The sequence below is a fragment of the Ceratosolen solmsi genome, unplaced genomic scaffold (genome assembly GCF_000503995.2).
Source record: "Ceratosolen solmsi marchali unplaced genomic scaffold, CerSol_1.0 scaffold43, whole genome shotgun sequence".
Taxonomy (NCBI): Eukaryota; Metazoa; Arthropoda; class Insecta; order Hymenoptera; family Agaonidae; genus Ceratosolen; species Ceratosolen solmsi.
This window is the reverse complement of record NW_011948431.1, coordinates 3222271-3237910: the sequence shown is the minus strand read 5'-3', so window position 1 is coordinate 3237910 and position 15640 is coordinate 3222271. Positions and strand designations below refer to the sequence as shown.

The 15640-nt window shown below is 27.7% G+C and overlaps 2 protein-coding genes across 10 annotated transcripts in view; both read right to left on the bottom strand.

Annotated features, from left to right (window-relative positions):
* shi (dynamin-1 shibire) overlaps nucleotides 1–6697 on the bottom strand; it is a 34079-nt gene extending 27382 nt beyond the window's left edge. For all 9 annotated transcript variants that reach the window (XM_011502053.1, XM_011502052.1, XM_011502059.1 and 6 more), the window contains exons 1-2: nucleotides 6353–6697; nucleotides 3443–3516 (exon numbers count right to left, since the gene is read on the bottom strand). In XM_011502053.1, coding sequence (XP_011500355.1) covers nucleotides 3443–3516; nucleotides 6353–6516 — 238 coding nt within the window. In that variant the 5' untranslated portion in view covers nucleotides 6517–6697. The remainder of the gene's footprint in view (nucleotides 1–3442; nucleotides 3517–6352) is intronic.
* Nucleotides 6698–12097: 5400 nt separating this feature from the next.
* LOC105364180 (prostaglandin reductase 1-like) overlaps nucleotides 12098–15640 on the bottom strand; it is a 5469-nt gene continuing 1926 nt past the window's right edge. Inside the window, 3 exon segments of the mRNA XM_011502051.1 lie at nucleotides 12098–12480; nucleotides 12844–13117; nucleotides 15634–15640. The exon segment at nucleotides 15634–15640 is cut by the window's right edge and continues 26 nt beyond it. Of these exon segments, the coding sequence (XP_011500353.1) occupies nucleotides 12145–12480; nucleotides 12844–13117; nucleotides 15634–15640 (617 nt within the window). The 3' untranslated portion in view covers nucleotides 12098–12144.

Genomic DNA, 15640 nt, shown 5'->3' with positions numbered 1-15640 from the left:
GCAATTTAAGCCTACCGGGTAAATTTCGAATATTACTATATTGTGCGACGCTCAGTTATCCGATTAATCTTAGATCTCTATTTTTCAGACGAGTTTAAAATTACATTATGCTCTGTTTACCATTTATAATCTGGGTTCGTTCTATATCAACAGCGACCTCATGAAATAACAACTAACTTTTCTTATCATTCTGAAAATTGTCAAGATGATTGTAATTTCTCATACGAAACGAAAAGAATACATTACAAAATGAATAATTCTAATTCCAAAAATAGTTGCTTTGTATCGAATGATTTGTATATTACACCCCCCCCCCATCCCCCTCCACAACTAAATATCATTTTACTCAATATTATATACTTTGGAGCTAAGTTTTAATCGAATATTTTTACAATAATTAAGTAAATAATTAATAAATAACTTTTTAAGCATAAAAAAAATTATGTTCAAATTTTTATATTTCGTTTATATATCGTTTATATATCGTATTATGTATCGTTATATATATCGTTTAAATTTAGTCCACTGGTTTAAAATTATTATAGATTTATATAAATAGTATTATAAGAATAAGTAATAAGAACATAGCAATAAATTTAAAAATGTTAAATTGAATTTATTTCACTTATTACTTTTACTATTGACTTTAATCAAACATTTTTTAAATTCGCTTATTAATTATAAATATCTCATTTTTATGAATAGATAATTTAATTAGGTAACTACAAATAAAATAATGATAATCGATATTTATTTTCTATTTACCATATCTTTTAGTGCAAGCGTTCATATTTCACTGTTTAATATATTTAAGTATGTTAATTGCTTTTATCCTTTACTCAATTAAAGCACTTAAAACTTTAGTTGTAAGATAATTACAGCATATCCATGTAAATATGTATTTTTTTAAATGTATAAATGTACTTAACACTTTAGCAAATGGATTGGTAAAAATTATAAATAATTATTTTTGTAAATATATTATAAGAATGATATTTAAATACATTATAAATAAAATGGTAATACGACATAATAAAAAATGTGACTAAATTTTTTATGACATTATAGCACTATTTTTATTTGCCTTTAGAATAACATAATAATATGTATTTTTAAACTATAGTATAAGCATTGAAAGTTTTTTAAGAAACAATTTCTTCGTATCGTTACATATAACAACTTTAAGATGCCTAAAGACATTTATTATTCATTTAATTGTGTAGTTTCCTACTTGATTCAACAAAAAAAAAAACTTTTTTTCCAACGAATCTCTTTAGGAACTTCGTAATATCCTATTTCCATCAAGTCTAATTAAGTATTTTTTTTTTTCATCTTTCTCTTAACTTATCTTACTATTCGATTTTCTTAGGTTCGTATATGCGCTGCTCTTTTTATGTTCAACTGTAACTATATACCATATACTGCCTGAGTTGATTATCCTTATATTATTAAGTGTAAATTTAGAATTCCAGTAGTTCATAATTTCTATGAATAATTTTTCCATTACGCAACATAAGTCACAATATCAATATTAATATTTAAATAAAATCGTTATTTAAATTAAGGAATAATGAATGGATTTCTTTTGAAAGGTTTTAAAAGGTAGCCATAAGAACATAAGATGATCTTGTGAACTTTTTTGTTTCCCTTTATGTATATATGCTGATTCACTTATTATTCTATCCTCCGGGACACACATATATATATATATTTTTCACGCAAAGCCTCTAAATTGGTATTAATATAAGTGTACACCGTTAGACCTACAAATTCTTTTTAAAGACCCTCCCCTTCTATATAACGTTCATACGGCGGGGTGACTAAAAAATTACTGAGAAGCCATTGAAGATATAAATGATGACAAGGAAGTCAACTTCTCACTAATTCATTCTTCTACACGTGCGTATATGTAATCAATTTCATTAAGATGAATCTACGCAAAGCTGTTGAAATTTAGTTGCTTATTGAAAACAGCTTACCCAAGAAGTTAATTCGTATTAATATATAGACATTCGTCTATTATGTAAGAAGGAACGTTTGATCTTTTTCTTAGAATTCATAGTAATTTAACTTTATTGGACTTGGAAAAAAATTTTTTTCAAACAAGTGAAAAGATATTTTTATTTGTATACAGGAAATGAGATATTTAGTTTAGATAATGTATAAAAAAAAAAAAAAAAAAAAAAATGAATGAATGTACCTTTTTTTTGGAAAAGGTGTAATTTTAATATTACGTTATTATTGTCATTCAATATATAAGATTCGCAAGATTCTTTAAAAAATATTTAAAAAACTAACTATACTTTTATACATTGATTTAAAAATCACATTTGTAATATTTGAATCACCAATTAATTAAGTTAAACTTAAAAATATTTTTTGAAAATATCTTTCTTAAATTTCATAAGATGTTGAAGGAATGTTTAGAAAATTTTAAATGTATACTAATAATGTTAGTATAATGTTATGAAAGAATTATATACTTAACAAATTTAATATTTTCTTTTAAAAAATAATCCATACTTTAAATCATGTTTTTTTTTTTATTTTGAATAAATAAATTTTCAGAAAAGAAAAATGTTTATCATAAATTTTATGTGAATACAATTATACATATGTTATTTTTGCATTTAATTTATAAAGTTCATCATTTAATTATTATCCACCTAGGCAAGTACAAAATATGACAACGATAAAAATAGAAAATTGCAAAATATCTTTAATATAAAAAAATTAATCAGATTCATTTTTTTTTAATTAAATTTAAACTATTGTTTCGTTCTATTAATTTTTAGCATTGACAAATTTCATATCTTACAAAATTATTTTTATCAATATTAATTATGCAAAAATTCAAATGTTCATTTATTTTAAGATCGAAGATTTTAGATTTATAGGTTATACTTGCTTAATTTTTAAGGTTATATTTAAATAAATATTATAAACGTACTTGATAATAAAATTTATTAAATGTTTATCCGATCATAAGTATATATATATATATATATATATATATAATACATTGATGTGAAAATATATTGCAATGGAAATACTTTTGTTTATTATTCTGAAAACAATTGTTATATTATTATCATAGACAATTGTAATAAAAAGAATTTCAGCAATATTTTCTTCCATATTAAATATTTGTTTTCTTATAACCTGAGATAATATGTACTCAAATTTTCATACGGTGTATTGAAGGAATTGTACGCAATTGTGAGTTAAGTAAATACTCATTCAATTGAAAAACATAATCTGTAAAATGTATTTCCTTACCTTACGTATCAGTCTTTATTTAGAATGTAAATGTTAAAAGGAGACCAACTAATTCATCGGTATCAATAAATTTAAACATAGTTACAATGTAATGTCACTTTTCTTAAGTAATATTAAAAAATCAAATTTATAAGTTTTTCTAAATACATGAAATGATAATTACCACTCATGCTGTTGATCAATTGCAGTACAAGCGGTCTTCTGGTTACAATTCCTGATCCTCTCGGCAAAAAATCCCTGTAAACGAAAGAACAATTTCTCAATCTATTATCATTTCTCGAATCGTTTTATTCATGAAGTTACATGGCGGCAATATCTATTTTAAAGTTTTCTACGTAGCTTAAAAAAGTAGTAATGCGTTTCGTAAATTAAATGAAGTATTAATTAATTGCTTTTTGATTGGAGCTTTTTTTTGAAGTTCTATTTTTTTATTGATAAGGCGTTGATTTTGGTATTTTATTCTGGAGAGGGGTTCGCCATTAAAAAAAAAAAAGTGCACGAAATAGTCCTTGCGACTTGAGCGCGCATTTCTGCTTTCTATCCTAAATGGCAACATCAAATACAATAGTTGAAGTGAGAGATCTTAAAAGATGATGGCAAAAACAATGGACGAAAAGCAGCACAGTGTCACTAAATTTCTCGAGTTCAAGAGGTCAAACATCCTTTTCTAATAATGAAGTAATAAATAAATATTTAAGATGCTGTATCAAAACCTTTTAGAAAGGTATTTATATATATATATATATATATATATATATATATAAGGCGTATGTATGAAATAATAATCGAATTTTTAAACAAGTATAATAATTCACCTTTAGATTACATTGTTTTGGTTTAAAATTATTACAAAATTATGTGTTACTCGATGTATTCTCTTTTCATTTTTTTTTTTTTTTTTTTTTTTTTTTTTTTTTTTTAGAATAGTTTTGTTGTGTAATTGCCAACTTTATAAAACCAATAATAATTTATTATTATTTCATAATATATTCATGTTTATGCCTTTATGTTAATTTGAGAATAAACTATGTATCTATCTGATTCCTGAATGAAAATTTAATAACTTTTTAAAGAATAAAAGTTATTATTTAAAAAATAATCTTAACTATCTACTATACCTATCCATTAGGCATATAGTTTAATTTGGTATTTTGATATGTATTTTATATAATACCTATTAATGGCAGATATTTTTGTTATAAGTTAAGGACTAAAAATTTTATCAACTAATCAAATCATTAAATACAATTAAATAAAAAAAAATACACATTACCAGAAAATGTATTTCTCATGTATGTATTCTTGTCTAAAAATCAAAATGTATACATCAAACCTAATTTTAGAATGAAAATAATTCTCACTGCTTAACATACAAGCCGTGCTGATGTACATAGATTACAAATCTTTTGAAACATTAACTGCATAGGTATTTATTTTTAAATTTCACTTTAATTAAAATAATAGAATTTATAAACTATAAATCTGAAGAACAGGTATAAAAGCATAATGTCGTCAGTTTATTTTCATCAGAAGGATGCCTTAAATAACTGACGCCTCATTAACTTGCAACTGATCTCTGCCATAAGATATTGCGATCAATTGATGCCATTCACTACTGAGCTATGCACGTGTATTCTTCTTTCTTTAAGAAATAAATTTTAATAAAGTCTTTGTTCTTTGTATGATTATAAGTATCGTGTATTTTTAATTAAATAACTAAATAAAATATTAATTTATAAATATGCTTGTATTAATAATTGAAATTCATTAAAACAAATATAAAAATTAAATATCATTAAAATTACTATATAACGTTTAATATTACAAGACATTTTATAACAGAACAAAAGATTTACATATAGAATGAATCAGAAAGTTTGTAAAATAAAAAATTCATAGCAATATGATACCGAGATATTTGCAGTGTATTATTTATTTTGTCGATAATGAATGGAAGAACATTTTTATCAACATAATTAAAATAAATGTTTCTTTTGTTTACAATTAAATTCCTCTTATTTTAACAAATTATATAATAGGCTATTCTTAAAAATTATTTGCTAATACGTTGTAGACAATTTTGAAGTTAAATATTGGAATTAAATTATAGTGTTATACAAATTAAATAGTTATTTAATCATTTTTACATAAAAATTGTGTATTATTGATATAAAGAAATCTCACTTGAGTATATGTACAAAATATTTATAAAATTTATAACTACTCTATATAAGCACATGTATTGTGAAAACACAGTATTGAAAATATACAGTACAGAATACAGACGATATCAATACAGATAAAACGAATTAAACTTTCAGTTAAAGATATCTATATTTTATATTTTAATTTTATGAAAGTTATAAATATCTTATAAATCTGTATCGTCGAATAATAAAATATTAAGCATCAGCTTTTAAGTTATATTTAAAGCTAAAATAATTACTACGTATGGAATATATTTTATGTAAATATATATTTTTTTATGTTCTAATATGTTCAATTAATAACAATATATATTAGAAAATTTATTCACTTCGGTCGAAAAAAATTTACAAAATATCTACTTAAAATTAACTAAGCTACTTACTTGTATTTATTACATTATATAATAAAATCATGAATTCTGATGAGTGAATTTACATTATTGTGTGATAATCGATGAAATAAATAGCGTGTCTACATCAATTATTTAATTTCCTTCGAAAATCTGCGTACATTTTGAACGATGAATGAAAAATAAATTTTTAAATATCAATTGTATTCATATAAAAACCATCTTAATATTTAAGGCTTGAAACAATGACTAATTGCATATCAACAAAATTTATTTGAAAATGAATGTGCTTTATTAATTTAAAAAATAATCGTTCTTGGGTAGCAAACATTATTGATTAGCCCAATTCCTGTTTTAGATTTTGTCAAGTAAAAATATTCCATTTAATATTATGAATTTGTCATTCGATACTAATAAGGTACCAGTTCTGATTCTTCTGTTGAAATCATAAGTCTTTCTACGATACACATTACTTGGATTAGAAAAAAAAAACTGAAAATCATCGATTGCACTTACTTCCCAACAAAGTTCTCAAGAACAGAGGATTTGCCAGCACTTTGACCACCGACAACAGCGATCTGCGGCAAATCCAAATTCATTGTTACCCCAAGCTGCGTGAAGGCATCCTGGAGCTTGTTCACGATCGGGATCAGCTGCTCCATTCCTGTGTTCCCCGCCATCTTTCCTCAGTAATTGGATGTGCAATAACCGGTGAGCAAAAAAAGGCAGGAGAAACACTGTGTCTCCTCCTACGCGATCGTCCTTGCGAATCGCATGCAGTTTTTCAGAAGACCTGGGTGTAGGGGAGTAAGAGCAACAGCGGCGACGTCGACGGCGGCGACGACGACGACGACGACGACGACGGCGGCGGCGACGACGATGGCGACGACGACGACGACGACGACGACGGCGGCGACGACGACGACGACGACGACGACGACGACGACGACGACACCTTATCAAGTGCTATATTGTTATACACCGCTTTACACGTCAACTACACAACGCGTATTCTACTAATGTACACGCGCGTGTTCATGTATATACATACATATATAGACACTATATATATATATATATATAAATTACGGGGTAGGGGACAGGGGCGCAAAATGGCCGTTTTCGCCCGTGTCCCGGAGGATCGCACTTTTTTCAAATTTTCGCCCCTTTCTTTTTAAGGGCATAAGAGTTTCCGCACAAACGCTGCGTTCTTGGCCTCCCACGACCGATCGCCTTCTTCCACAATTAATGATCGACGAGAGATTCACGTTTCAACGCATTTTTGTGCGCTTAATGAACCTCGCTGGGATTCACAAACCGAATGAAAAAGTTTCTGCCGCGCCACTCCTCTCTCACTGAGAACGTGTGCGCACGGCCGTACGTTTTTTTTCACTACCTTCCCTCTTTTACAACGGCTCGCGCCGAGTAGCCGAATACTACCTCCACTGCCTCCTATCCGTCGTTCCGAAACAGAGACACAGAGACAGAGACAGAGCCAGTGACAGCTTGAGAGGGGGTACGAGGGAGAGAGAGAGAGAGAGAGAGAGAGAGAGTGAGAGAGCGCGTGAGGGAGTGAGGGAGTGAGGGAGTGAGTGGGAGAATGAGGCTGCGAAGGAGATGGAAGAGCGAGAGGGAGAAAGATTTGTGCGACGCCTCTAAATCCATAGGACAGACTGAGGCCGACAATGTACAGAATCCAAGCATTCGCAGTCTTTTCGTTTATGGTCCCAGCGTATGATTACGCACACACATTCTCTCTCTCTCTCTCTTTCTCTTCCCCCCTCGCGCGCTTCCCTCATTATTTCAAATGTGCTAGGAGAGACATGCACGATAATCGTAGAAAGACGGTTGAATTCTCGCTCGCGCTCTTATATTATCTCCCTCTCACTTTGTCTCGCAGGCTCTCCTCTCTCTTATTTCGTTACCTCTCTTTTGCACTTCTGCGCGCCTGTGTAACCGCTTTACTCACACATAAGGAGGTAATCTTGAATTTGTATGCCTGCACGCATGCGTACGAGATAGTTGGCGTGGCGAGGACGGGGGAATACATATTACGTTTAACAGGCAGTAACTGTTGTATAAATTTGGTATTGTAAAAAAATGACGAATAACTGTAATGAAGCATCAGCTGCGTGCAAGTACGAGTTATTCGCCGTGAGCGTTCGACTGCGTAAAATGAGCCAGGAATGAAAATTCTCTCCCTAACCTCAATCTCATTCGAATCTCGCTTAGTACGTTATAAATTTCAAAATCGCACGATTCCTGTGTGAGTGAGCCATCGTGTGGACGCGCATGCTGCGTTATATTTGCTCTTCCCCGCGCGCGCGCTTCAGATGAGCCCGCGTGAGCGTGAGAGGGAGCGAGGCGCGAGTAGATCGGAGCCTCGATCGATAAGCAAAGCGTGCGCACTGGATACCTACTAGCTGGTGTGGAGCACCGAGTAGTGGCATCGTCTCCGAGCACAACATACCACCGTGACCCACTTTTTCCTACTACAGGTTAAAATGTACGCGCGCGCCTACATTATTATTATTACAGGCACTCGCAGGCCAGGAGACAATTTTCCTATTGCTATTATTTAAACATGTCGTCAGGGCGAGTGAGTGTGTCTGTGTTGGGGGAGGGGGGTGGGGTGGGGGCGATGGGCAGGGGGCAATTCAAGGAATTGGCGTTGTCGCTTTTTTTCTTCAATGAGCAAAATTTGGAATAGCTCATTCGCTGCGAAATTTAACATTTTCACGACCTCGATATTCATTACCAATGATAACGGTTGATATCGATTGACTTTATTAATATCGGTGAGTCGAATACGTGGGTGTCACTGTTTTTTTTTTTTTTTTTTTAACTTTTTCTAATTAAGGAAATACATATGTTAGTTTCGTAGCAAAAAGTCAATTATAAATTGTTCTCGACCCTGTGGCTTCTTACTACCTAGTATATCTGATATTTATGTTTACATCCATCTCCATGTTGTTGGTAGTACAAATGTAATTATTAATAAAAACATTTGTTTCAACAATACGACAACAATAACATATTAGGCATAAATATTTTTTAACTTAATTAATATAAACTGTAAAATCGAACTTACTACTTCATAAATGACACTGAGTCAAATATAGCAATTGTAAAAAATGTCCTGGGATTAGTATTTGTGATTTTTTCTTGTAATTACTATTATTACGGCAACTCGTTGCGATAGCTTAATTTTATTAAAGAAATTATTAACAATACATTCTAATACATAGTATTAGTAACTTTCAACGATATTGAAAAAAATTTATTCTTGTCTTTTATCGAACAACTCTCATAAGAAATCTATATTTTGAATAAATTTAAATTTTTCGTTCGTATCGTATTTACATAAATCTGTTATTTCTTTTCTGAACATATCGAAATATTTTCAGTTTTATTCGCAATAACAGTACCAATGAATTTTACTGCAAAATTATTTAAAATATTGAAAAAAAAAATTATTTGAACTCTTAGCATACGCTACAATAATTCACACAAACACGCACGCACGCACGCACGTACGTACACCTTAATATAATATAAAAATTAGTTAATCTATCCAACTCTTAATATTTTACTTAATAACTTGTTTATTAAATTATTAACGATAATTATTTATTTGAAAAGTTAGTGATATTATGATGGCAAAAAATAAATTATTTTATAAATAATAGATACAGCATGACTAAAAGTGATGAAAAATTTCTTTAGAATTTTATTAGACCATTTGGTAAAAAATATCGTTGTATTACATAGATATTATACAAGTATAATTATTTATTACTTCTATTTCTAGATATATATAACTTTTCGCTACTTAATTACAAATTACTTTGTAATCAAAATATGGAAGATGAATTTTATTTTTAATTAGTTGTGAACATTTTTTGCCGATATAAATAGCTTACGACTATTAAATATTTTTTATATACTATTAAAATTATTGAATTAAAATAACAAAAGATTATGAGATTTTAGAGCGTGAACTCAGAAAAGTTTTAAAATCTGTTTAATGTTTGATATATACGCTTAGGAATGTAATGCTATCAACGTTAATCTTACTTTGGCATTTAAACTTACTTAAATTATAAATTATGCGAAGACTAATTTGCTTAATATTTCAAAATACTATCTCTTGTTATCTATAAAGAAAAAAAAAAAAAAAAAAAAAAAAAAAAAAAAAAAAAAAAAAAAAAAAAAAATAAAAGAAATGATGATAAATTTTAATGAAACGCAATAGAAGCAAAAATTAATTATTAATTATCAATAAATTGTAAGTATAATGGAATAATTAAAATTTCGTTTTAATATATGTTTTATTAGTATAAATATTTATGTATCGGGTTACATATAATATAGTTTTAAGACGAGTAGTAGCAAATACGTAGAAACTTGGTATTTAATTATAAAAAAAAAAAAAAAAAAAAAAAAAAAAAAAAAAAAAAAAAAAAAAAAAAAAATGACAAACTAGCGGGAGGAAATGCTAATGACTAATTGTGTCGAATATTTTCTATTCTTTTGATTATTTGATAACATCCGCGGATAGGCGGTCGCTCGTATTCGTAGATTTCACAAAATTCTAGCAAACAAATTAGAACACTAATTGATTATAATTTGAAATAAATCTATCGTATGGAGTGTGTGTCCGATCAATACTTTAATAATGTACATTTAACGTTGTAACAACTGTGCTTGACTTGATTCCGCATCGAGTTCATTTTATGAATAAAAACGAGAATCGAAAGAGTCGCCCTCAAGTGTGTGACTGCAACTACTTCTTGAGCATGAAAATCCATAAGGAGGACGGTAGACGAGATATAAATTTACTTGTGTGCATGTATATTCGATCAACGTATTCAGGATTTTTATCTCTCTGTAATTAATTGCTTCCGAACCTCTTACGGATATTTTTTTTTTTTTTAATTTTTCTATTAAAAACCTTAAGTTTAAGATAAGGGCTAATAATTCGTGGATACGAACTTTTATTAATTGGCAGAGTTGGAGTTAGGATTTTAATATGGGCGGTAACGGGTTTTCGAATCTGTGCTGTTGGTTGATTGTAAATTGGGTTTAGCGATGAATATGTCACTCGAGATGCGCGTATGTCGTTGACTTTATCGCATATTTATATCAAAGAGAATAATTGCATTGGTGATTTGCAAGCATTAACTTTGCATTTTTAGAGCAATATATAGCAATTGGAATGGAATACGAGCTTGGTCACTTTTCTTTTTGGAGTGTATGTATTTATGTAATGAATGTTTAATGAGTCATTTCATTGTAGCCATGAGTTTGTATTAAAGTTTAGAAATGAGATGGAAACAGCCTCGAGAAAGAATTATTGAAAAATTTTTTAACAAATTCGCAGTCATTATGTCAAAGTATTAGCAAGCTTTCATTAATATTATTAATTACATATTTACAATGTCTATTGCTCATTTTTACAACATATTCGTCTTTTCATAATCTAATCAATAAAAATAGCTATATATAATGGCTCATATGAAATATTTCGAAAACGTTTAAAATCATGAAATAATCAATGAAATTTATACGTAAACTCGATTTCAATATGTATATATATATATATATTTTTTTTTTGAAACGAACTTCGCGATATAATAATGCGTGATGTAATGAATGTTAGCGATGTAAGAGCAAATTCTGTCTAATATATATTTACATAAATTATTTTTTAATTCAATTTCAATTGAATTTTTTTTTAACACAATTTACATATAACGTTAAAGTGGATGATAAAATTTCTGATTATGCGATATTGTTGAAAAGTGTTTTAATTTGTTGAATTGAATACATTTAATTTAATTTTAAATCATAATAATTGTCTTTAATCATCTTTACCTATGACACGTAATAATTGTGTTAATTTATGAGTCTAGTTTTAATAGTTTACAACAATATCGCATAAGATTCTTTAAGATAGAAATAAATACTAATTGAATTATTGTATGAATATGAATTTTTCTTCGTGAATGGATAATATAATGAAAAAATCAAATTGTTCATCGAGTTATCAAGTTTAAATATTTATTCGAACGAATGGTGAATCAATGCAAAAATAATAAATAAAGTAAGAGGTCGATTAACAAGGTATAATTGACATCCTATTATAAATTTCGAATAATATATATATATATATATATAAAAAAAAAAACTGATCATTTATATTTAAAAAATATATATATTTATAATAATTAAAATACATTTTGTTTTTTATATCTTTCTCATAGTGTAATATTATTCTATAAATATTTATGTTCAATTAACAAATATTATACTTTAACAATGGCTTTTCCAAAATTCTCACCCCTCAACATACTACTAAATGCTTTAAACATATTTTCAAAGCCATCGGTAATGGTCTCTTTATAAATTAATTTTCCATCCCGAATCCACGTCAAATTCTTCTCAATTCCTTCCAACCATCGGTCATTCCATCGCCGAACCACAAATCCTTCCATTTTCAATTGCTTAGACACTATTGCTGGTTGCAAAATTCTTGTAGTAGGTAAGGATTTGCAATTGTAAGAAGAGATACTCCCACAAATAGAAATTCTGCCAAATTCTTTCATTTGATAGATTACTTTCGTAGAAATGTCGCCCCCTACCTACGTAGAAAAAAATGTCCATTTTATAGAATTTTATTGAAGAAAAAAGTGTTTTTTTTTTTTTTAAATGCACAATTACTTGCGATATGATTTTATCTCGTATACAATACATTCCCTTTTATATTTGAAATTTAAGAATTTGTGCCTCCTAATTGATATCAATGATAATTGTTTTAATCAAATAAAATATAAAATCAATAGACAATTTCAACAATAATATGGCTTTTTCAAAAAACAAACAACAAAACATCTATAATATCATTATACGAAATGTGCGCACGTATGCTTACAATCAACGCCATATTTGATTTCATTGTTCGATAAATAGAGACGAGAGGAAGAAATATAGAGCAAGTGCCTTACATTGTCGAAATAGCAATCGACGCCGTCGGGCGCAACATTTTTCAATGCTGTGTCGACGTTCTCCGTCTTGTAGTTAATCGCATGGTCAAAACCTAATTCGTCGACGAGCTGCTTGCACTTGCTGTCGGATCCGGTGATGCCAATGACTTTCAAACCATAAATTTTCGCGATCTGGCCGACGTGAGATCCCACAGCTCCGGCGGCGCCGCTTACAACGACCGTTTCACCAGCTTTTGGCCTGCAGATGTCCAAAAAGCCAAAGTACGCTGTATTCCTACATACGTCAATATGAAAACTAATTTATTACGACGGCTCGTTATTATTATAGATTTATAAAGCATATTTGCATGACTATTTTTGTTAAAACGACAAGTGAGTTGCTTAGAGTGACTTTTGTATAACATGAAATGCTATCCCTATCGTATCATTTGAAGAACTTTCAAACTTTCAAAGTTTTACTCCTGTATAAGAGTTTTGCGGGAATACGTGAAGCAATAGTGTCCAAGTGTCTCAGAACTGTCCTTTTTCGGATATTCTAAACGGATGAATCAGTGTTAACGTATTGCACTTTTTTGTACTTCAAGTAAAATATTGTGTGGATTATCACTTAAGATTTATGACGTTTATTTGCTTATTTTATGGATTAATGTAAATTAATTAAAATTCATTCAAAAAAAGAAAAAAAAAAGAAAGAAAAAAGAAAAAAAAAGAAAAAAAAGAAAAAAAGATGAAATTTTGGAACAAGCAAAGAGGTATTATAATTCTTTTATATATCGAATTTTTAATGAAGGCTCGTCGTATACATCTTTAAGATGAATTATTCATTTTGAAATGTAATATTTGAAAAAATAGCTTAAGTCAAACAATCCAAGCAATATTTTGAGAATTGTTTGTTCATGCTAATAGCTTATAAACATCATTTTTACTAACGATTAGATTTTAATAAAGTGCTTAATTTATGATTAACAGATGTTAGTTTATTATTATACAATATAATATGTTAAAATGTATTTTATAAAAATATCACTGCAACTATGAAATAATATTTACTTTCAGTTACAATTGCTGTAGTTTATTATTTTAGGTAGCCAAGTAATAACAAGAGCTTAAAATCAAAAACATCCATGGATTCGTGACTAATGAAGGACGTCTGTCTCTTCACCATTGGTACATTGCATTTGGTATGTACTTTTATGACACAATACCATTATCAATTTCATGCCAGTAATAAATTTAATATGAATAAGAATTTACACGCAATATACCTATTTACCATTTTCTCAAATCGCACTAGTAAATAAAAATATACACGTTCAAAGAAATAAAGAAGAAGAACTAACAAACTAATTGAATTTACTTCATTGAATTTAAACTTACATTTAAATGTAATTATAAATTAAAAATCAAGTATAACAATCGACGTCTCTTTTAATTTTTCTTTGCAAAATATATAATTTATTAATCTAAACATTATTCTAAAAAACAATTTTTATTTCAGTTTTATACTAATATAGTAAAATTGAATAATATTCATAAATATAAAGTTATATATTTAAAATAAGTTGACTTTAATGAGAAAATAAAATTCATAGGACAAATATTTTAAAGAATAATAATATAAAGATTTTAATTTTTTTTATTTTATATCTTCTTCGTTTAAACTTTTAAAAATGTATCGTTATTAATTTAGTTTTTTGAAAACAAAGAAAATTATTTATATTATCGAAGTGGACAAGAACGATTAGCATTAAATTTAAAAATATTTTTTCAGATACCTGACTTCCGATTCTCTAAATTATATTTTAACACAAATGTATAATGATAAAGTTTATATAATTTTGGATTATTATACGATACATATTTATGATAACCCTAATAAATATATATTCGTTTTGATATTTGAGAGTACTCGAGTTTCAATTACATATTGTTTATTGCACACTTATTAAATCGTATTTTCATTAATTAATATATTTATTTTCATCATATATAGGCGAATTTCTTTACATGCCGAACGTAATAAATTATAAACATGTACTGCTAATTGAAATGTTTAATATAATTACTAATAATAATTACTAATTATTCATTATTTTTAAATGTTAACAAATTTTATAATTTGTTTAATAAGATTGCATTAATAATTATTATTAATAACATTGAAATTCTTAATATAAATATTTGAATAAGATAATTATTCCTTCATAATTTTAAATTCTAAGTTAATAATAACAACAATGTAGTAAATATAGCGTTTTATAATTTTATCTTTAAAAAAAAAAAAAAAAAAAAAAAAAAAAAAAAAAATCACGAGCATAAAGTCTACTGATAAAATGTATCTAATAATATAAGCGAATCGATGAGATTTCAGTTCTTTGTCTTTTAACTGAAGATATGTAATATACTTAGTAAATGGCTTCGATTTAATAGTGAATATTTTAACTAATGATTACTTGCTAATGGTTTCCACAGAAATTATTATAATCGAACAAATATTTTTAACGACTTACAATTTAATATTGTTGAAGTTTTCAATGATGAATTTTTATTTAAATTACCGCTTCTTTAATAATACATTTGCACATAAATTAATTTAAGAATTAATTTCGGAATTTAAATAATTTGATATTCTGATATCTTTATATTTACTTATATTTACTTTTATTTATTCTTATATATACTGTTTTTTTAATAAACATATTATGTCGACAGTCTATCGATAAGAATGGATTAATTTTTGTATATTTATATTACAGGATTAATAATTTTAATTTTATATCTATTATTTACCCCGGCA